The sequence below is a fragment of the Pelodiscus sinensis genome, chromosome 9 (assembly GCF_052426305.1).
Source record: "Pelodiscus sinensis isolate ZL-2025 chromosome 9, ASM5242630v1, whole genome shotgun sequence".
Classification (NCBI taxonomy): Eukaryota; Metazoa; Chordata; order Testudines; family Trionychidae; genus Pelodiscus; species Pelodiscus sinensis.
This window is the reverse complement of record NC_143060.1, coordinates 39,616,022-39,640,188: the sequence shown is the minus strand read 5'-3', so window position 1 is coordinate 39,640,188 and position 24,167 is coordinate 39,616,022. Positions and strand designations below refer to the sequence as shown.

The window sequence follows — 24,167 nt, the reverse complement described above, 5'->3', positions numbered from 1 at the left end:
TTGCCTTATAGATGCCCATCTCAGGGATGGATGTTTTTTGTTATCATGGTTCTAGTAAATAAGCGTTATTATTTTTATTTATAAAACACAATAGTTATTAATAAATGACTACAACAATAAATAGAATCCACTTTAGTAAGGTGGACTATTTCCAGACGCTATCCTGTTAATGGAGAAAGATATTTTCTCTTGCATTCAGATGAAATTTTACTTTTTAACAGTCAAAAATACAAAGTTAAAGGTGATTGCACAGCTAACATGAAAATATATAAAAAAACAACAAATAGTCCTGAAACACCTTAACAAAAAGTGTAGATAGTATCATGTCTGTGTTAATCAGGCTATAAGGAACACTCTAATCCTGAAAAGTTATTAGTTATCACATTCCTTTTCAAAAACTCATTTAGGTCTTTTGGTGAAATTTGATTTGCTGTTACTCCAGATGAATTGGGGACTTCTGGTATGACTTGTGGCTGTTCTGGGTGAGAGGTTTACAGCTGCAGCTGGCCACCTGTCTCAAACATGCATCCTGCCAGTCCTGCCACCTGTCTCACACACACATCCCGCTAGTCCAGGAGTAGATATGTTAATTGGTTAACTGGCAAGCATGAGGCTTATTGCTATGCTTACCAGTTAACCAATTAACAGGTCCCTGCTAGTAAACTATGGTGGTGGCCAGTTGCACTGGGTCGGAACAGCACCGGCCACAGAGGGCATGTCTACATGAGGAAATAATTTTGAAATAAGTAAAATCGAAATAATAACTCCCGAAATAACAAAATTGAAATAGCAGGCCCTCACTATGGGGAAACATCAAAAGCTCAGAATTATTCTTAAAATAGCTCGTGCACACTGATTGGAGCTTGCCTTGGATTTAGAACTCATAGAGGCACTCTGGAGAGGGCACTGGGAAAATGGGCACTTCCTGTGGCTGCCTGGTCAGGTAAGCTGGGAGACATGCTTTGAGGGGTTCCTCTCTACAGCCACATCTCACACTCCACTCCTCCACTGCATACCCCCTTGTGAGACACAAACAGATTCAGTGTGCTCTGGTTGCCCATGTGGATACCGCACCACTGACACCATGGAGCTGGAATTGCTCCGCAGCAGTGTCAGGCTCACAGGCCTCATGCTGCACCTCATGGCACAGTTCATCCAGACTGTCCACATGTTGCCGCAGCAAGACAGTGACCAACCCAAACCAGAGGACCCCTTCACCTACGTCCTGGTGCTCCTGTGTCTTCAAATGCTCCTAAACCACCTGGACACCGTACAATGCCAGAATACCTGACTGCAACCCGCCATCCCCCTGCAGAAGTGTGTTGACGTTGCTCTGTGGAAGCTTACCATGATGGACAGCTACAACTCTGTCAGGGTATGTCTACACTACCACCCTAGTTTGAACTAGAGTGGTAATGTAGGCAACCGGAGTTGCAAATGAAGCCCGGAATTTGAATTTCCCGGGCTTCATTTGCATAAAGCCGGACTCCGCCATTTTTAAATGTCCGCTAGTGTGGACTCCGTGCCGCGCGGCTACTAGGCTTCCTAGTCCGAACTACTGTTACTCCTCGTGAAATGAGGAAGCCTAGTCCGAACTACCTAGTCCGTCCCGTGTGTAGCCGCGTGGCACGGAGTCCGCACTAGTGGACATTTAAAAATGGCGGTGCCCGGCTTTATGCAAATGAAGCCTGGGAAATTCAAATCCCGGGCTTCATTTTCAACTCCGGTTGCCTACATTACCACCCTAGTTTGAACTAGGGTGGTAGTGTAGACATACCCTCAGGAATTAGTTTGGCATGGGGAAATTTACAGTTGGGCCGTACTTCTGCAGGTCCCGAGGGCCATCAACATCCTGCTACGGAGGTTCGTCACTGGGCAACATCAGCACGATCATGGATGACTTTTGAAGGCTTCCCCAACTGCGAGGTGGGGTGGGAGGGGCATAGACAGTGCCCACACCCCCATCCTGGCTCCCCACCACCATGCCTCGGACTATATAAGGGTGTACTTTCGATGGGACTGCAGGCCCTGGTGGACCACAAGAGAAGTTTCTTGGACATCTACATTGGGTGGTTGGGGAAGGTGCACAATGATGCGTCTTCCAGAATTCATGCTTGTTCCAGAAGATGCGCGCCGGCACTTTTTCTCCAACTGCACAATCAGGGTTGGGATGTGGACATGCCCATTGTCATTCTGGGTGATACAGCCTCCTCCTTGCTCCACTGGCTTATGAAGCTCTACTAGGTCAGCCTGGCCTCCACCAAGGAGAACTCCAATACTAGGCTGAGTAGATGCCACATGGTGGTGAAGTGTGCCTTTGACTGCTTAAGGGGGAGGTGTAGGAGTCTCTTTACCTGCCTGGACCCCCATAAGGACGATATCCCCTTTGTGGTGGTGGACTGCGGTGTGTTCCACAGTCTTTGCGAGAGCAAGAGGGAGACTTTCCTGCCAGGGTGGGGGGGCAGAGGCTGAACAGCTGGCCAAGGCTTACGATAGCTGAACACCTGTGCCATTCAATGAGCACATCAAGGGGCTTTGATCATCTTGGAGGTCTTGAGGGAGAGTTGCTGCCCAGGCCAGTTGTGACACTCTCTCCCGGCCTCTCCACAAGCAGTCCCTGCTTTCCCTCTGTGTGCATTTCCTTCCCCTTCCTCCCTTCCCCGGCCCTCCCTTTCCAGTTCCCTCCCTCCCCTGCAGAGCAAATAAAGAATACTCCTTTTTTTTTTGAACAAACAAGTCTGTTTACTGGGGGGCATATAAAACAAGGGAGGGAATAGGAAAAGAACCTATTCTTGGGGGAGGGGTGGTCAGGGATGGGGTTGGGAGTGATGCTTGCCCTGTTCAGCTCAGGAGGCTTTGGCTGCCTTTGAAGTCCCACTACCATATATTCTGGGGCCCTGGCAGCTAGTTGGGGAAGCCAGTGGGTCAGGCTAGGGAGGTGGCTGATGGCCTGCTCCATGCACGAAACCATGTGTTCCATCACCGAGGTAAAGAGGGGAGTACATGGCCTTGTGCTGGCTTGCCAGCTAGTCCCAGGTGGCCTTCTGCTGTTTCCAGTCAGCCTGGTGCTCCTCCTGGTCAGTGGCCCACTCCCAGCTCTCTTTATCAAGCCCCTGAATGAGGGACTGGAAGCATTTCCTCATGCAGCAGATCCTCACGAGTTCTCTTACCCTGGGGATCCTGCAGAGTTGGGAGGATGGCTTGGGAGGTGGTGGATGCACTACACTCATAGCTGGCTCAGCTGTGAAGGAGTTACAAGGACAGTCGTTCCAGAAGACAATGTGCGCGAAGCTTAGCTCTAATCTCTGAGCCAACACTGAAGGTCTTGGTTCAGACAATGGTGATGTGCTTTGAGCAAGGCCATCTGTTGCCTAGACAGTGGGTGCTTTCTAGCAGGGGCACAGATGTCCCAGGGGAGCAACACTACACCCATGGCCCAGGGAAGCAGGCATGGAAAAATGCCAGTCAGGCCAGGAAACTGAGAGCGAGAGACGGGGTAGTTCAGCTTCCTATTGTGTCCCGCGACATCCTGCACAGAGAGAACTTTTATCCCTGCCTGTTGGAGGAGGTGGAAGAGTGTTCGGGGACAGTGTGTTTGCGGCAGAGGCCACTTTCCAGAAGAGAGTGCTACTGGGGTCCCCTTCTTTGCTTCCCCTGGGAGGTTCCCATGCAGGGGATCGGTCACCCTGGTATCACCGCACTTGACTGGGAGCAGATGCTGCCCAGTTGTGGGCATGACCCTGTGCGGTTCTGCTGTGTAGTTCCATGACCCCACAGATCCTAGTGGTGGCTTGTCATGGGAAGTTGTCCCACCACAGAAGTTGCAATAAGGCAGGCTTCTCCAGGAACCTTGTAAGAAGAACCAAGTTGATCCTGTGTGAGAGCGTCAGGGAGCAGAGTGCTCTGGACTGGTGCTCCATATGCACACAGATGACCAGGCTGTTGTGCAACCCCGAAGCTGGGTAGGTCGAGAGAGGAGCACACAGCCCCTGGCAACCTGCCTCCTACCCCCCATGTGTAGCTAGGGAAAGTTATAGATCTCACCTGAAGTGCCTTCCCTGGGTTCCTCCAACACCTGGGAGACATCCTGGGAGGGGGGACCAGCTCCAGGGTGAGGAGCAAGTCCTGGCTTGTGGGCATGGTCCTCTTCCTCCTCCTTCCCCTCCACAACCCCACCCTTATGGAGGCTGATGCCGGATGTGTCCTGGCAATACTTGATGTTGATGGGGAATTGGGGCAGAGATGACCAGCCCCCTTCCCAGGATGGCATCAAGCTGGTCATACTAACAGTATGTGTGAAGTGCCGACCAGAGCATCCACTCTGCTCCCTGGCCTTATTGTAGGCCTGCCGGAGCGCCTTTATTTTCATGTGGACCTAGTCCTTTTTTAGCCAGATTGGCAGCCATCCAGACATAGACACCGGCATTCTTTTTTCTGGTGCAGAGATCCTGGGGGTTGATCTCCTCGCTCCACATCTTAATGAGATCCAGGCTCTCCACACCAGTCCAGGCAGGTGCTCTCTTGCGTCCCTGGCCAGGGACAGTTGAGGGTGTTGAATGAGTGCTGGAAGCCATGGGAGGCTCCGAGAGAGCACTGGGGTGTGCCATGGCTCCTTGGATAGTGAGGTGTGGCATGGGGCTGGCAACGGTCTGTTCTGTACCTGTCACACGCCCCTTTCCTGCAATCTGCTGCTTTAAAAGCTCCGCAGGAGAAGGGGAGTAGTGGAGCTGGCAGATGTGGCCATAAGTGCAGCTGTGGAGGCCTCTGGAGGCCAATTATTTTAAAATAGTAGTACCAGAGCAGCCACACTAACGCTATTTTGAAATAAGTGTTATGCCTCAAGGAAAGCAGGAGTATAGATTTTGAAATAACCAGCCCATTATTTCAAAATAATGGTTGTAGTGTGGACATTCCACTTGCTATTTCAAAATAACATGGTTTTTTTTTCTGTAATAATTCCATAGGTAGACCAGGGCAAGAGGGCTCAGCAGCCCTGGTGGAAGGATCTCACAACCACGGCAGGACTGGTGGCAGGGCCTTGTGGCCCTGGCAGGACCCATAGCCACGTTGGAGCTATGTGCCTGGCCAGCAGCAGGCCCTGACTTAAAATGTTTAACCATTTAAACATCCCTCTCCTGGAGTTCCCATATGTAAAATGAGAGAAAAGTGGGTTTCATTTACTCATTGAGGGGAAGCTAGCAGCCACATAGTGGGTGAATTAACAGTCAACTTATTTCTGTTTTATGTTGCATGCTATATTGAGGTGAAATCATTGCCATAAATTGTATATATTGACAAGAAACATTGGGGAAAAAAAGTTAAGACATATGTAATTTATAATGTAATTACAAGTTAACACAGTTAACAGTTATTGTGACATTGTGTCTGGCATCTGCATATAGAGTGCTCTGTGTTATAATCTATAATGTCACTGCAGCATTTATTTTTATGAATGCTAGGCATATGTTTTCATGGTACTGTACTACTTTGAGGCACACCACTTGTTAATGCATCCTTGAAATATAGTGAAACAGAGAAGCTCTGAGCAGAGAAGATGCAGGGCAATAATGAATCTGCTGATCTTCCCCTTTGTCACTACATTATAGCATCCTAAAGCTTAAAGCAAATTCCCATATGGAAGCATTATAGCAAAGTGATTTCTCTGCTTCAAAGTCACTCTGTCCCAAGGGAGTGGACGATTGAGCTCAGGACTGGGATTAGAAAAGACCTGAGGGGAACGACTATCCATAGGGAGTACATAGATACATAAGAAGAGGCCCTAGAAAGAAAAGACTCTGAATAAGGGTTTGTATTACTGAGCAGATTGCTCAATTGTTAAGAATTCCAATGTCAGGGAACCCAGAGTAGAAGGTGGGTGTGGGTTCCATAGGTAGACCAGAGAGAGAGTTGGTATTATCACCTACAAAATTGAACTGTATCAAAGAGCTAGAATAGTGGTTCTCAAACCTGTTGGCCCATGGCCCTCAGGGCCCACATGATGCAGGCCTTTCCGCAGGCCATCAGCCAGCCAGCCATTATGACAAAATGGGCGCAGGAGTCAGCTGGGGCTCAGGAAGGGGTGAGTGGGAGGTAAGGTGCAGGAGCAGGCTGAGGGTGTGGGGTTCTGGGTGGGAGATAAGATGCAGGAGTGGACTGAGTGTTTGGGGGGTCTGGGAGGGAGGGTGCAGACATAGCCTGAGATGTGGCTCAGTTGATGGAAGGATTATTTTCTTGACCTAGATAGCATATTTCAGAGAGATGGGCTCATTGTTTTGGTGGGAAAACCTCTTTTATGAATACAGGTAGGCTACGTCTAGACTACAAGCCTCTTTTGAAAGAGGCTTTTTTGAGCATCTAGACTACAACCAGAACTTTTGAAAAAGCAAGCTGCTTTTTTGAAAGAGAGCACCCATGCAGTCTTTTGAAAGAGCACTTTCGAAAAAAGGTGTTCTTCCTCATAAAACAAGGTTTTCCACTGTCAAAAAAACTGCTACGTTCTTTCGATTTACTTTCAAAAGAACATCCCCCCTGTGCTATTCCCCTCAGAGTATATACAGAGGCCCCTGCTATTAAGGGAAGGAAGAATGATTGACTAGAATCCTGAAGGGCTGGAAGATAATATGAGGAAGAAAAATTCTGAAGGTTTTTGTTTGCTACAGGACAGTCACTCAGAAGAAGGGCATTGCCCAGCATGAGGCTATGCTTAGAGAGAGAGCAGTCTAGACACAAGTAAAGCTTTTTCGTAAAAAGGCCACTTTTTTCGAAAACCCTCTGTAGTCTAGACACACCCGGGCTGTGTCTACACTGCACCCCTTTTCCAGAAAAGGGATGCAGTTGAGACAAGTTGGAATTGCAAATGAAGCGGGGGATTTTAAATAAATTCCTGATTTTAAGAGGAATAAGGGACCTTTCGGAAAAGGCTTTATTTTCTGAAAGATCCCCATCTAGACTGGCACTTTTTTCCGGCAAAGCCCCGAGCTGGAAAAAAGCGGCAGCCATGTTTATACAAATGAAGCAGGGGATATTTAAATTCCCCGCTTCATTTGCAATTCCGACTTGTCTCATCTGCATCCCTTTTCCGGAAAAGGGGTGCAGTGTAGACACAGCCCCATAGTGTCTACACTACAGTGGTATAGATAGAGCACTGTAGCTCTTCCACCGTAGCAGCTGTAGTGTAGTCATATCCTAAATCATACTATGCAAACCACTTTGCATATTCTTTGTTGTGCCCATATACTCTAATAAGTAGTAGGTAGACTGAGATATTCATTTAAACTAGTTTTATTCTAAACATAAACTATTTAAACAGTGGCATAAAGCAAATATATTCTTTTGTCAGCTATTTAAGGACTCTATTCTCTGTAGTGTGTTTCATAAGAAAAAAACTACTGTAGCAATCATAAAAGGTCAAGGATTCTTGTTCTCTAAAGCCTGAGGCTTTTTAGATATTTACAGGCCATGTACAATGTAGACTGTTCCAAGCAGCTTTGCCAGTAGACCTCAACTCAGAAGGGGGGGTCCTTTCTAGGTTGAGAGGGTAATTGAATTGCTAGGCTCAATGAGCCTTGGGCTTCTTTGAAAAAAGATGTCACTTGTGCTGTGTTATGTCAGGCTTCTGTGATTTAGTAGAGTTTATACCAAAACTTCCATTCTTCCTTTTCATACAAACAGGATTACAGCTCTATTTTCCAAAGGTACAATCTATTCTATTGCGTCTTCCCAGTCAGCATTATTCAGTAGTCTTTCTACAGACTGTTGTTTGCAATTGAATCTCACAATGGGTGGATTCAACTATAGGTTCACCGTACTGTGAATATTAGTTTATTTTTTAAATTTTTTAATTAAAAATAGCAGACAAGTATTCTGACTAAACTGGTTTTTGGAGGCTATTTACATGTAACTGTTATTTAAAATATAATGCTTTTTTAAAGGTGCCATGTTTTATTGATCTTTTCATTTAGAATTAAAGCTGCAAAGATACAAGTATTTATAAACTATAGGAGAAAGATTTTTTCTTCTTCTTGTGTCTTACCTGTTTGCAAGAGTGGTTTTAGGGTTTTCAAACGAGCGAGCAGGTTTGTGCTCTTAGCATCTGCCCCATTGCCTGGATCCCGGTCTGTTGAGGCAGGGAAGGGGGGTATAGCGGAATGGAGCTCCACAGCAGCAGCCCTCCATGGAGCAAGATCCATTAAAGGACCATATCACGGTGGATTTTGCTGCCCAGAAACAACTTTAGGCCTCAAGAAGCCAGGAGTCACAATCAGCTCCCTAATATTCCCCAACCCTGCTTTTCATGCTATCCCATAATTGAGTAGCCTCCCTGCCTATACAGTGAGACAATCTGAGTGTGTCTAATAGCTGGCACCTTCAGTATCTATCAGTTGCTCTGACAAGACTGTGCTGGTGGGGTAGATTCTTGTGAGCGACATTTGCCATAGGAGTCTGTGACAGGATGCTGTAAATTGAGCACTCGGGAAGCCAGCTCTAACTTGGGTGTAAGTCAGAACCCAAAAAGGACCCTGGGTGTAGTTAGAGTAGGAGGGACTCCATTTGTATTTTGGAAAAGTACAAGGGATCATTTGCATCTGTAGGGAGAATGATGTGCTAATGAGGTATTTAGCTTACCAGATCGACAGCCCTTGGAAGAAAGCAAGCAGTATAAAAATCTGAGCCAGGAGAAAGAATGGGCTACACATAACTGCTGCTATATTAAGATGTATCTGGAGGAAGGGGGAATCCCTTCTCAGTGATAATTAGATTAGTGACTGAGACAGCCATTATAAAACATTGATGCAAAAATACAATTTTTAATGTTATAAAAATCCCCGTGAATGGGCAATGTTCTTTGAAGTCATACCTGTCTGTCACTATAAAACCCACTTTGGGTAGCACTCATTATTTTGTCTCAATTCTAAAAATTTTTGGTAGTTTTATTAGTTTTCTAGTATAACAGGTTGGACTCCCAAGGGATGTCACCTGATGAGCTGGCGACATCACTGAGCCTGCCTTTTCTGCCAGTCTGGGTACCCTTTAACTCTTGCTAAGTCAGCAGTCCAAGATGCAAGTTAGTATAAGATGAACAGGTCAGCTGGCTCCATAGTATCACCGTGTTCATGAGTCAGTGGCAGTATGGAGTATCTGCAGGAAGACCAAGCCTTTTCTTGGTCCATTGTCCTTGCTGATGGACCATCAGCCTTGTCTAGCTTTTCCATTGTAGTACCTGAAGTAACATAGCTGAACTACAGATACGTAGTCAGCATTCCTAATTTTAGATCAAAAAATGATACATGCATACAAATAGAATAATCATATTTAGTAAATCAGAACCTTTCCAATGATATCCCACATGAGTTATCTTGCATAAAGTACATCTTAGTTATGCCATATTCATACTATAAATATATTTTCATAAAGAATATGGAATATATATAATGTCATTCACAGGATTTTGTGATTTCTGCTTCAAACTTGAAAGTTTTTCCTTATTCAAGAGAGCTCCATCATCCATTAATTTAAATGAAGTTGAAGTCAAATTGTCCTGTATCAACATGGCCATCAATTACCAACCGTGTTATGTAAGTCTTCCCTTAGCAAAGATGGTTATCAATTCCCATTATTTTTAACAAAACTGAAGATTGGCTTCCCTCAGGAAAGATTGTTTCCCTTCCTAGTCTGTGAATAAGAGGCTGAACAGAAAATTGTGAAGAGGTAGGGTAGTGTGGTAAGCATGAGGGAGCCTGACAGTGTTGGAGGAGACTGAGGGGGTACAGAGGAATGCAGTGTGCAAGCGAGAGGTTCAGAGGAATATAAGGGTAAGAATAGACTAAATGGTGATGAAGACTATATAGGAGAGACAGAGAGATGGGGAAATACGGGGTGTAGGGAGGAAGATTAAGTGTTATAGGGTTTGTATAGGGCAGGAACTTGAAGGGGATTAAAAGAAAGGGCAAATGTTTGGGTTAGGATCTTGCAAATGGAAAGCAAGGAAAAATAAGCATGCAAATGTATATAAGGAAAATGGGAGATAAGAAATAGTAGAGGAACAGGGAGAGAGAATGTGAATGGGAGAGAGGCTGTTTAAGGTTGGAAGAGAAGGAAAATGGATTATGAGAGGAAAGGAAAGAACAGAATAATTCCTCCCACAGTGCAAAAGTACTTTGGATAACATGAAAAGGGGCATCTACATCCCACTGGGAATACCTTACAAAATCATGAGTCAGAATTCAGATGTAAAATAGTATAATTAAGATATTGTTAATACAATTAGTAGATTGTAAAAGAGTCTTACTCATCTGTAAGACTGGTAAGAATTGCATACAAATATGCATTAGAATTTTTAAAGAAAATTCTTGGAGCTCTGTGTTTTTGAAAGTACGATTTTATTCATTTTTTCTTAATCTCTACATATTTCAAGCCACTAAGTACAAAAACATTTAAAAGAAAAGAAATAATGGTGTTAAATTGATGTACTTGAAACAGCGACTTTTCTTGAGATGTCTATTTGTAGTTAGTGTAATGGAATGGCTGACAGCTGGTTTCAGTTGCCATAGTATAATTATGTGGAATAGACTTGTTGCGATGACATTATGTCAATTAAGGAATCTCTCACATTCTAAACTACAAAGAACAAAATGACAGTACAAGATATTCCTTTCCCTTCTTTTCGTAAGAAGATAATGACACTATGTGAAATTACAGTCCTGATATGATGACATAAGTCAAAAGATGTGAATGTTTTCTCGATTGATTAAATATCAGCAGCATTGTAATATAGAATATTTGTGATATTTGATAATTCACTCTTCTGTTTTGTTTGTTCTACTTTGAAATAATAGAGGGGTCAGTTTATTCAAATTTGAACTGACGTGTATAGATATAAAGATGTGGGGTTAGAAACTGGCTGAAACTTTTGTATCAATATATGTTTTTCAATCATTTTTATGTCATTTTAAACAGTTGTAAGCAGGGTCTGAATCAATGCTTCCCTTACAGTCAGCTGGAATGAAACAGAAATCCTGGGTGTGTTTATGTAAATATAGTTTTCCCCTTCTTTTCTTAGGCCTGCTAGATATTCAACTTTTAACAATGGTGTTTTGCTCCTTGTAACCAGTTTGGCTGGGTAACAAGTTGTGTTGGCACTAAATGCAGGAATTCTGAGATATGATCACAGATGCTTGCAGTTATTGTGGGAATGCTGAAAATCAGTCTGTGTTTAACTCAGTTCAAAATCAGAGAGATTGTCAGTGTAAAGAACTTTGGATGAACAGGGGCTCTTCTGCCAAAGCTCTGTGAAGTCAACTGGGGAGGGAGGACTTTGAATCAGCAGGCTGCATGCCCTCCAGGCGTGAGCTGTAAAACTGGTTCAACCTGTTTCTCCCCCTGTTCTAATGACAGAACTGGAAGAGACTCCTTAAGGTGTCTCTTTTATCATTTTAAATTTACTACAGTGGATGCTGGAATTTCATGTGGCTGGACTGTGCTTGGGACAAGAACTGAAATCACTAAGAGCTGAAATCACTAGGTTTGGCCAAGAACCAAATCCACCACAAGCCAGCAGAAGATGTCATGAGCGGCCACCAGAGTGGCAGCAGCGTGATGAGCAGCCATCAGAGAGGTGTTGGAGAGGCGTAATGGACCACCAGCAGGGCAGCGATGGAGAGGTGCAATGAGCAGCCAGCAGAGCGACAGCAGTAAGGTGAGACGAGTGGCCAGCAAGGTGGCGGCAGAGAGCAAGTGGATGGCAAGTGACCAGCCTCCTAACCTCCCCAAAGTCAGGATGGGAGGTGAACTCTGCAGATGCACTTCTGAAATCTGGGTCTGCCCTGTCCAAGGCCAGCAACTGAGAGTGGGGTGCACAGAAGAGTTGGGCATATGAAGGGAACATTTACATTGATGGACTTCTGAACATGAGAGGAAAAGGATATTGCCCAGCCTGTTTGGGACAGGAATGTTACTCGTGGTTTTGGTTCTGAACTTTGTTGTGGTGGTTTCCCAAATTAATGCCAAGTTACTTCCCTCCCATTTTATTAAAGGTTTATTTTCCACACGCAGACTCTGTACTTGTGAGTGGGGAAGCACTGCCTCTCAGAGGTGACCAGGGGTGTTGTGTGAATTTCCCAGGTAACTGGATGAAGCCTAGAGCCAATTCTGTGTTGGATGGATGGAGAGGAACTCCTAGATATTGAACCCAGCTCTGGCTGCTGCTGGCACTACCTAGCAGTGATATTTGGACCAATACATTTTGATTTTTGTAAAAACTTATGAAAACATAGGTAAGAGTGAACTGATGCTGAAAGCAACTTTCTTCGAAATTTGGTTTTATAATTGTGTCTATTTTTAAACATTTCATCAAGAGAGGAAAGAAAAGAAAAGAAAAGAAAAGAAAAGAAAAGAAAAGAAAAGAAAAGAAAAGAAAAGAAAAGAAAGAGGGCTGCTTCATTCTTTTCCCTTTGTTTCACCCCTTCCTTTACCATTCCTCTTCCTACGTTTCGGCTTTCATTCCACTCTCATAAAAAGTGCTTTCGTTCTTTTTATACAAAACACAATCATTCAGTCACTTGGTTGTATTTGAAAAAACTACAGTATCAAAAAGTCATGATCTATTTGAAATATATATGAAGTGTGCTTAAATTAGATGAATGAATAGATTCTGTAAGCATTTCCTGATAATAAATGTAATTTCTTTTCGTCTTACAATATTGATCCTATGTGTTTTAATAGGTTTTCTTAAGTAAAAAAATTCTCATTTGCATGCAAATTATGTAATACCTCCAAGTGATACATGTTGAGAGCCTCCTCTGCCTGCTTTTGACTGATTATTGATGTCTGTTTACGGCTTGTGCCTATTGTCTCCCTTAGCTATGTGTATTTATTGGCATTTTGATGAAGGAAATAAAAAAAATTCCTATCCAGTTAGATTATTTTCTTTCTGTGTAAGGAAAAGATATTTTATCAACCAAGACATGAAGAAGACATTTATTGCATTTAAATAAAACAATCTCAAAACATTCTAGTTCTATAAGAATTAACCAACTGAGTCATCTGTTTGTTTATTTGCATTTAAAAATATCACAATCTATTTTACTATTTAGACTATTTTTTTAGGGTGTGCAACAGCTTTAGCTGAGTCAGCTGAGCCTCTCCCCACTTGCACTGTGTATGATATAAGTTCATAAACTACTCAGGGTTGGGGGCGTCATATGACCTTACCTATTTTGTAAGGGATTTACCATACTCTTGGGCGCTGTAAAATAACTGTTACTGTTATATGAATGTGATTAAGACTCCCATTATCTTAACTGGGAGTTTGAATGAGTGCCAAATAAGTGCTTGCAGATAGATAATATTAGTATATTCAATATTAGAGGTACTTTAAAAAAAAAGTCAGAAAAAAATGAAGATGTCGAGGTAACTATTTATCTGAATTAAAATTGTCAAGATTTTAAAGGCTCCCACCATAAAGCAATTCAAGATCTTCATCTGGCTAGTGTCATATAAGTGCAAACTATTCTTATTTATTATTTCATAATTGGTCCCTGCCATGTGCAAAATGGTTTATGGTTGTTGTACAATAGTTCTATAATTTGCAGCAGCTCATTACAAATTTCCTTTCCTTATTAGTTTTTGCCAAAGCTTAGAAAAAATGCATTTTTCTATTGATGTCTTCCATTTGTTATATGAGAAATCAGTATAGTAAAGAAGAGATAAATACACAAACAGAAACAAACCACCACAGAGCTGTAGTTTACCTATTGTACTAAGCACTCTCCCCTTTTTTGCAGTAAGTGTTTACAGTTGATAATTAATTCTTGAATACCTATTGAGTAGCTTATTGGTCTTCAGAAAGCAAGTACTAATAAGCACTACTATAAGTAGTTTAGTCAAATGAAAAGTATTGTGCAAAACTACAGAGCACCTAACTCCAATCTATAACTCTAAATCCTTCGTATTTCTAAAATGTCTTTTACTCTATGCTGCCTAAGGCCAGCATAGCTTCTGTTGTCCTAAAATTTCCTTTCTGGAATGAAATTGCTTTTTCAGAAAATGACAGTTATGCATAATTATGAGAAACATCATAGGTCTCCTGAATATGTAGTGTAGAATCCGTATAACATTGCAATACCCTTCTCCCAATTTTTAGCTGCTCATGACAGATGAATTTGTATAGGATCAAAAATTCAGATTTGGTTCATTTACTGGTTGAAAACTGTGGTAATTTATCTCAAACATAGTACTTATTTAAGAAAAATATTGTTAAAAGAAATACTGATCCATATTATAATTAAATACAATGCAGAAACCTTCTACATACTTTATTTTACTACAAAACCGTGTAATAGAAAATGAGAGTTTTTCTCTAAGGTTATTGGTTCAAATTAATAACATCTTAGAATAGACCAAGGGCAAATTCTAAGCTTGAAGTTGCTTGGGCAACTCACTTGGGAAGGTGACAAGGATTTCAACCTGAAAGTTACCATCTGATATGTATTACGTAGATCCTGTAAAATGACTTATATTAATAAAAGAATAGCTAGCTCTCATTATAGTAGGGGTCTTTGTCATACCCATTTCAAACATGAGGAAAGCTGAAGCATTGAGAAGTAAAATGATTTGCTCCCAATTACCCGGCAGAGCAGGGAATAGAATGCAGGACTCTGGACCAGTGCTGTGTCCATTAAGTTACACTGCCCATGATGTTGATACTACATTGGTTCTGCATAGACGTATGTCCACATTACAGAATTGCCACCAGTAGAATTGACACTAATTGGCTTTTTTGTTGGCAGCCTAAGCAGAGGCTGAATGACTGAGCATTGAAGCTAAATTCCCCTTTCACTTCCAGAGGTGATTCCTTTAGCTCCAGGTTGAGGCATATTATTGAATCTGTGAGGAAAGTTTACAATGTTGCTGCTTTTTATGTTCTTGTTGTGTGGATAAATAGCACACTTTGATCTCTAGCTTTGTCAGTTCGGTGCCTTTTTATTGATCACTACATTCACTTAAAATGTTAACACTACAAAATAGTTTATAAATTCAGTGCATATTGTTTTACTACTTGGCATTGTGGTATGTGCAGCATATCTCATAGTACTCATAATAGTCTATATATAAAAGTATGTAATGGCTGCATATCAAATCAATAAGTAATGTTCCTCAGATTCAACTTAATCAAGATCATAATTTAATAACATAGCAAACAATCAACAAGATTGAAATAACACAATGGAGATTTCTAAGGAGGGTGCCACTGAAACTCAATGTGAAAATGTTTTAACTATTTTATATTGTGTCTTAAAAGAAAATATTTTGAAAATTGTACCAGTCTATGATGATGATAATTCTTGAAGAGGAATAGCTAATATGATAAACTATAAATTTTAATTATCTAAAAACTAAGTGATTGGGCAACAAAATGGCAAATGAAATTTAATGTTGATAAATGTAAAGTAATGCACATTGGAAAATATAATTCCAACTATATATACAATATGATGGGGACTAATTTGGCTACAACTATTCAAGAGAAAGGATTTGGAGTCATTGTGGATAGTTCTCTGAAAACATCCACTCAGTGTGCAGCGGCAGTCAAAAAAACAAATAGAATGTTAGGAGTCATTAAAAAAGGGATAGAGAATAAGAAAATATCTTACTGCCTCTATCTAAAACCATGGTACACCCACATCTTGAATACTACGTACGGATATGGTCCTCTCATCTCAAAAAAAGAAATATTGGTATTGGAAAAGGTTTAGAAAAAAGCAACAAAAATGATTAGTGATTTGGAATGGGTCCCATATGAAGAAAGATTAAAAAGACTTGGACTTTTCAGTTTAGAAAACATGAGACTAAGAAGGGATAAGATAGTGATATATAAAATCATGACTGGTATGGAAAAAGTGAATAGGGAAAAATTACTTACTTATTCCCACAATAAAAGAACTATGGGGTCACCAAATGAAATTAATAGGCAGCAGGTTTAAAACAAACAAAAGTAAGTTTTTCTTCATTCAGCGCACAGTCAACCTGTGGAACTCCTTGCCAGAGGATGCGGTGAAGGCTAGAACTTTAACAGGGTTCAAAAAAGAGTGAGATAGATTCATGGAGGTTAGGCCTATCTGGCTATTAGCCAGGATGGGTTGGAATGGTATCCCTAGCCTCTGTTTCTCTGGAAGTGGGTGACAGGGGAGAGATCACATGAGGGATTACCTGTTGTGATCCCTCCCTCTGGGGCATCTGGTATTGGCCACAGTCAGCAGACAGGATACTGGGCTAGATGGACCTTTAGTCTGACCCAGTATGGCTGTTCTTATGTTCTTATGTATCTGTATGCACCAATTTTATTTGAGGCTCTAAAAATTTATGAATCATTAATTATCTTTCTTAGATTAAGTTACATTTGATTTTGTAACTTTGTTCCTTTGTACCAAAGTTCAAATCAAGAAAGATAACAATCCTGGGCATGACAAACACCCACAAAATATGGAGAAACCCAGCAAAATGTGATGCAAAAGCAAAATTCAGACGTAATAAAAGTTAGCTGGTGTTTGAATTCTGAAGACAAATGCCCAATATAGCTCCGGTTCCTCTTTTTTTTTTCTGAGAAACGAGGACACAATTTCATTAACCAGTACTGAATATTGAACTTAATATACTGGATTCTTACACTGAAGACCTGTTACACTGCTGTGACAAAACAAAAAACAAAAAACCGAGAAGTCTGGTGGCACTTTAAAGACCAACAATTTTATTGTGGCATAAGCTTTCCTGTGTTGCAACTGACTTCATTAGATGCATGAATTGAAAGAAAAACTGCTCTGGCAGAATAAGGGAGCCATAAAGTGGGTGTAAATTACATTTCTAATCAGTTTAATTAACTCTCATTTCCAGGCCCATTTACATTGCTAGAGCAGTGAAAAGTGAACATAAATGGGAATCAGACCCAATAGCTTACCATCCAGGAAGACAAAACAACTTAAGGAAATCCCTTCACAAATGCCTTACTTAACCAATGTTTTTCTGTTTGCTCAATACTAGAACTTCAAATTGCTGTAGTCGGTTAGGAGCAATACCCTTGAAAATATATGTATAGTGTTTTGATCTGTGGAATCATGGAATGGACCCAAGAAGTGGAAAAAATACCCAACTATGTCTACAAAATATTGATGTCCAACTGGAAATCATGGTCCCTGACTTCATCATCTGGTTGAATCTCTGAATATTATGTCCAGTCCTTTAATGTGCCTCTTGGTCAGTTAGTCATTCAAATCTTCTAAGACTTTTTTTTTTTAACCCACTATTTTGTTATATAATCAAATCTGGAAATTGCTTTCCATATACTCTATTTGAGCCTCACGTCGGGTGTGTCTAAACTACACCCCTCTGTCGACAGTGGGATGTAAATTAGATGTATCAAAAGTGCAAATGAAGCAGGGATTTAAATATCCTACGCTTCATTTGCATAATGGTGGCCACCGCTTTTTTCAAAACGGGGCTTTTAAAAAAAAACAGCAGTTAAGACAGGACATTTTTGATCCAGGAGTACAGGATCTTTCTAAACGGAGCCTTTCTGTTGGAAATGCCCTGTCTAAACTGCCATTTTTTTTCCCAAAAGCCCAGTTTTGAAAAAAAGCAGCGGCTGCCATTATGCAAATGAAGCGTGGGATATTTAAATCCTCACTTCATTTGCACTTTCAATACATCTAATTTACATCCCTTTATCAAGAAAGGGATGTAGTTTAGTGTGGGATATTATTTCATTTGAAGATGTATATTGTAAGTGTATTACTCTACTAAACATGAAGGTTCAAAATAAAATTCCTGAAGGGGAACCTATCAATCAGCTCTTTGCTTCTCACTGGTTCTACAAGTTCTGAGTCGTCTGAGCCAGTTATCATAGTGATTGGGAGAGTTACTCCCTAGCACAAACCAGTGTAGTGACGGACCAGCTCTGAACAACATGTTCATTAAAAAGTTACTGGAGAATGAGATCTGGGAGAGGTGGCTAGAGGATATGGAAAAAGAGACCTTTCTTCTTTCAGTTTGTAATTTGGTGAGTATTGGAATAGAATTCATTCCTGTGCCACAAGTTCTCCATGCTACTTAATTAGTGCATGAGTCTGGTGCTGGTCCCTTGCATAGTTGTGACTTTAATCTTTTCATGATTAGTGGTGGTCTTTAGTGTAGACAAGCCACAAATGTTTCCTAAGGCCTGGTCTACACTGCAGCAGAAAGCCGAATTAAGATACACAGCTCCAGCTATGTTAATTACATAGCTGGAGTCAAAATATCTTAAATCCTGTTTCTGCGCCATCCACTCAGCAGGAGGTCAGTGGGCTTCCCTCACTCCTCATGGTACAGCAGGACTACCAGCGCCAGCGGGGGTACCCTCTGATTTCAATTTAGCAGGACTTCACTAGACCCACTAAATCCAACCCTGGAAAATCGTCTGTGGTAGCGTTGATCTTCTGCATAGTGAAGGCATGGCACGAGTATTTCTTGATAGTTGTTGTTATTTATTAGGAATGGGGTGAACAGAGAGAGAACTTGGGGCTGCAATTACATCATATGTGTTCACCAGCTGCCTAATTGACTTAGGAATGGAGAGAACACATACTGAAGTGTAATACACATTATATGTTTAAAATAAAACCGTAAATCAACTATACAACCTTTCAAAAATAACTGAAAATCCACATAAACAAATTAAAAAATGTTATAATAAAAAAGAAATTATTGAAATATTCTTAGCCTGCCATACAGTAAGATATATTCTGAATTTGTCCTCAGTATCTTTTAATCAATACACATATGTGGCAAATTTGTACATTTCTGTTTTATCAAAGGTGCAATGTTATTCTACTAGCCATATAAAAAGAACAACATTTTGGATCCTCTCTCTTGAATTTCTGCTTCCCTGTTCCGTGGCATTATTGTTGAATTTGTTTTCTTCATGCAGAACTATTATGGAGCTGCCAAAATGATTCTTTCTGACAACCCACTGGGCCTGACATGTGGAATGGTATGTCCAACCTCAGACCTTTGTGTAGGAGGATGCAATTTATATGCTACGGAGGAGGGACCAATTAATATTGGTGGATTGCAGCAGTTTGCTACTGAGGTATGTAAGACATATAGATGTCTGGTATTTTTACCTATAAACCAAAGAATTTTAATGATTAAATGTCTTATTAAATTAAACATGTTGGTATATGCTGTATTGCAAAAGTAAAAATATAATGGACTAGCAGATGTACCTGGCATTGCTTGGGTCTGTAACTAAAGGAATTTATCGTGTGTGTGTGTGTGTGTAAAATACATGCAAATATACATGCATTATTTCAGTGATTGTAGTTTTCAAAAATGAAGGAAAATGAAGACTGAAGTGAAGATTTGGCGATGAGGAGTGACAGGGGAGAGTTGACTAGAGACAGAGGTTTGGGAGGTGTGGGGCAGCTTAGGACATGGAGAGGAGGGGCTCAGGGCAGAGGAAAGGGATTCTGAAGTCAAGGCAGGTGGGAGTTGCAGGACTCAGGGCAAAGGCTGAGGACAAGGGGCTGGGAGGTGGGAGGGGGCTTACTGGGATTGCCCATGGCGGCGAGGGTGGCACTACTCCGGAGGCAGCTTCTCCCAGGGCACCAATACAGTGCTCCCCTGCCAGCACCCCGCCAGTTGCTCTCCCCCATGGCCTGCAGGCTATCTGGGGGGGCAAGGCTACAGAGGCTGCCACCCCCTTCAGATACCCCTCCTCCCACAGGTGCAGGCTGTCTGGTGGGTAGCAGGGCTTGGAGGCTGCTGCCCTCTCCAGCAGCCTCCCCCCACCCTGTGGCCTGCAGGCTATCAGAGGACAGGTGGTTGAGGCTCTGGGGGCTACCCCCTCCTGCAGCAAACCCCCTGCAGCCTGCAGGTCATCTGGTGGGCAAGGCTCTGGGGGCTGCCCCTGGACTCCAGCAGCCTGCAGGCTCTCTGGGAGGAGGCCAGGCTTCAGGGGCTTTCCCCCGTCAGCAGCAGCCCCTGGCCTGCAGGCTGTTGCGGGGGGGAGGGGCAAGGCCCTGGGGTTTCTGTCCTTCCCCCCCTCCCTTCAGCTGCCTCTACTTCAGCAGTCCTCCTGCAGTTTGCAGGATGTCTGGGGAGGGGCCAGGCTCTGGGGGCTGTCCTCTCCTGCAGCACTCCCCCCATAACACCCTGTGCAGAGCCTGCAGGCTATGCTCCAAGTCTGGGGAAGGGGGGTTTCTTACCAGTGTGCTGGCAAGCAAGATGGTGGAGCCCCAGCCTTGCTGGTGCTATAGCTGCTCCCCAGTGGCCACTCTTAGTATCATATCCCTCCCATCTATGTGCCCTTCCCTTTCACATTCTTCCTCTTCCTGCCCCCTCCCTTTCCGTGTTATGGGAAATAGTCCTATTCCTGGCATTTCCCATTTTCCAGGCACAACAACCCTGTCCTTAGTTTAAGTTAGGATAAGAGGAAGCTGCATATCAAATGTGGTGGTCCTGGTTCTTACCATTTAGGAGTTCTTAAATACAGGCAGTCCCTGGGTTACATGGATCCGACTTACATCGGATCCCTACTTACAAACAGGGTGAGGCAACCCTGCACTAGCTGCTTCCCCCCAGCAGACCAGGGAGACGCGAAGCTAGCGCCCACCCCCCCAGCAGACCAGGGAGATGCGGAGCGGCTTTTCTCAGCAGACACCTCAGCTTGAGAATAAAGGACTGAGGGAAGTGAGGTGTGGGAGAATAAAACTGAGCTCTGGAGAAATGTTTGGCTAGAGTTTCCCCTACAATATGTACCAGTTCCGACTTACATACAAATGCAACTTAAGAACAAACCTACAGTCCCTATCTTGTACGTAACCCGGGGACTGCCTGTAGACACATAGACAGACACACTGTAAAATAAATATATAGATTAAAATAACTAGTACTTTCCTTTTCTTAGAGGGATAGGCATGTTATTCAGTAACTTTAAAAAAACCTAGGAGTCCTGTAATACCTTAGGGTATGTCTACACTGCCTCCCTAGTTCGAACTAGGGTGGCTAATGTAGTCATTCGAACTTGCAAACGAAGCCCGGGATTTAAATATCCCGGGCTTCATTTGCATGTTCCTGGGTGCCTCCATTTTTAAATGCCTGGTAGTTCAAACTACCTGCCTGCGGCTACACGTGGCACGGGCTAGGTAGTTCGAATTAAAGGTCCTAATTCGAACTACTGTTAAACCTCATTGCAGGAGGAGTAACGGTAGTTCGAATTAGGAGATTACTCTGAGGCAAACAGCAGATTACTCTGAGGCAAACCAGGGTATGCACCAGCTTGTATCTTTGTAACATCTCGTGTGGACACTACTATAGAACAGTGAAAGTCCTGGAGTGTGGTTTAATTCACTACACTACCACATACAGGCAGTCCCCGGGTTACGTACAAGATAGGGACTGTAGGTTTGTTCTTAAGTTGAATCTGTATGTAAGTCGGAACTGGCGTCCAGATTCAGCCACTGCTGAAACTGACCGCCAGTTATGACTTACATACAGAATCAACTTAAGAACCCCAAGCGTCCCCAAGTCAGCTGCTGCTGAAACTGATCAGCAGCTGATTCCAGGAAGCCCGGGGCAGAACAACTCTGCCTCGGGCTTCCTGTAGTCAGCGCTGGTCAGTTTCAGCAGCGGCTAAATCAGGACGCCTGGGGCAGAGCAGCTGGGGTGCTACTGGGTTGCTCCAGTAGCGCCGCTCCTCGGCACTACTGGACCAACCCAGCAGCACCCCATCTGCTCTGCCCCAGGCGTCCTGATTCAGCCGCTGCTGAAACTGACCAGCAGTGGCTGCATCAGGACCAGAGCAGCTGGGGTGCTGCTGGGTTGGACCAGTAGCGCCCAGAGCGGCGCTGCGGGACCAACCGGCAGCACCCCAGCTGCTCTGCCACAGGCGTCCAGAGAAAAGCCTAGTCTGCTGGGGGGGGGCGTACTAGCTGCGCCCCCCCCAACCCAGCAGACCAGGAAGACACGGGTGGCGGAACGAGAAGCACTGCGGTCCCGCCGCCTGGGTCCTCCGCGGCTTTGCTCCCCGTCTCCCTGGTCTGCTGGAGACCAGCAGACCAGGGAGACGGGGAGCAAAGCCTCTGAGGACGCCGGCAGCGGGACAGCCGCGGGGCGTCTTGGCTGTCCCGCTGCCAGCTTCCCCCGCGGCTTTGCAAAGCCTCAGGGAAGCCGGCAGCAGAGCAGCCCAGGCGCGCCTGGGCTGCCTCGCTGCCCGAGCCCCCCCGCAGCTTTGCAAAGCCTCAGGGAAGCCGGCAGCGGAGCAGCCCATGCGCGCCTGGGGTGCCCCGCTGCTCGAGCCCCCCTGCGGCTTTGCAAAGCCGCGGGGAAGCCGGCAGCGGAGCAGTCCAGGCGCACCTGGGCTGCCTCGCTGCCCGAGCCCCCCCGCAGCTTTGCAAAGCCGCAGGGAAGCCGGCAGCGGAGCAGTCCAGGCGCGCCTGGGCTGCCTCGCTGCCCGAGCCCCCCCGCAGCTTTGCAAAGCCGCGGGGGGGGGGGGGGCTCGGGCAGCCCAGGTGCCCCTGGGCTGCCCGAGCCCCTCCACGGCTTTGCTCTGCGTCTTCCTGGTCTGCAAACCAGGGAGACGCAGAGAAAGCCCTAGAGTACACGGGCGGCAGGACCGCGAGGTTCCGCAGTCCGTGTACTCTGGGGCAGCCCCGTTCGTAACTGCGGATCCGACATAAGTCGGATCCGCGTAAGTCAGGGACTGCCTGTACTGAGATGTTTAAGAGAGAGGAAACTGGATTTAACACATTTTAATTTTAAAAAGTCTTTAACATGCTCTTAGAAGATAGGTTAAATTCTTTTAAGCTCAATATCTTATTTGTTTAATTATTTAGTGTATTAGAATGGCTTTATATTGGAAATATATGTACTAAAGAGCCAAACCCTTTCTCCTTATGCCACTTCCTAACTCTTCCACATGGGACACATTAGCTGTGTCTAGACAGGCCAGTTTTTCCGGAAAATCAGCCTCTTTTCTGGAAAAACTCGCCAGCTGTCTACACTGGCCACTTGAATTTCCGCAAAAGCACTGACTTCCTACTGTAAGAAATCAGTGCTTCTTGCGGAAATACTATTCACCCTGCAAAGCTTTTGCGCAAAAGGGCCAGTGTAGACAGCTCAGATTTGTTTTCCGCAAAAAAGCGCCGATTGCGAAAATGGCGATCAGGGCTTTTTTGTGGAAAAGCGCGTCTTGATTGGCACAGACGCTTTTCCGCAAAAAGTGCTTTTGTAGAAAAGCGTCCGTGCCAATCTAGACTCTCTTTTCCGAAAATGCTTTTAACAGAAAACTTTTCCGTTAAAAGCATTTCCGGAAAATCATGCCAATCTAGAGGCAGCCATTGAGTCTAAAAAGCAGCAAAAGCTGCGAACTTGGGAAAGGTGTTTAGTTTCAGAGAACCTGCAGAAGGGACCTAGTGGAATGGTACAGCTAGTGGATTTGTGATTGCAAGGGTGGTGACCCATTTAATGGACCATATTTATAAACAGAGGGTTCAATTTTGGTCCCCTATGCAAAGTCTAAGGGCTTGTCTTCACATAGCCCAAGATCAATGCTTTGGAGATCAATCTCTCAGGGTTTGATTTAGTGATCTAGTAAGGGCCTGCTAAATCAACCGTTAATGGTACTGTTGATACAGTACTCCACCAGGTCACAAGAAGTAAGGAAAATTGATGGGAAATTTTCTCCTGTTGACCTCTTGCAGTGGGTATGCCGCAGAAATTCAACTTAAGTTATATCAACTCCAGCTATGCTATTCTCATAGCTGCAGCTGCATATCTTAGGTCAACTTTCTCTGGAAAAGGCTAATGCATACATCAGAAGATCGAATCTTTATTCCTCCTTCCTGGGAGTTTCTGATTGTGTATCTATATGGCTAGGCTTTACCTTTAGTGAAGCTCATAGAGTCCATGTTCCCTTTGCATTGTTTATGGCCAAGGAATCTATCTGCCTACTGCACATTTCCTTTCATGGTCCTGCTAAGAAATGTATGGATGCACTCTTCACCCTTTTGTGTTCTGTTCTGAACTTCCTTTTTCTGCTTTCAAAGCAATAGAAACACTTTGATCCAGTTAAGTTTTGAGCCTACTAGAGTGTCATCTGGAGGACTTGGACCAGAATGCTCATCTAAGGGATTAGACAA

The 24,167-nt window shown here is 43.7% G+C and overlaps 1 protein-coding gene across 5 annotated transcripts in view; it reads left to right on the top strand.

Annotated features, from left to right (window-relative positions):
* DPYD (dihydropyrimidine dehydrogenase) overlaps nt 1-24,167 on the top strand; it is a 675,852-nt gene that overhangs the window by 254,205 nt on the left and 397,480 nt on the right. For all 5 annotated transcript variants that reach the window (XM_075936591.2, XM_075936588.2, XM_075936587.2 and 2 more), the window contains one exon: nt 18,956-19,117. In XM_075936591.2, the coding sequence (XP_075792706.1) occupies nt 18,956-19,117 (162 nt within the window). The remainder of the gene's footprint in view (nt 1-18,955; nt 19,118-24,167) is intronic.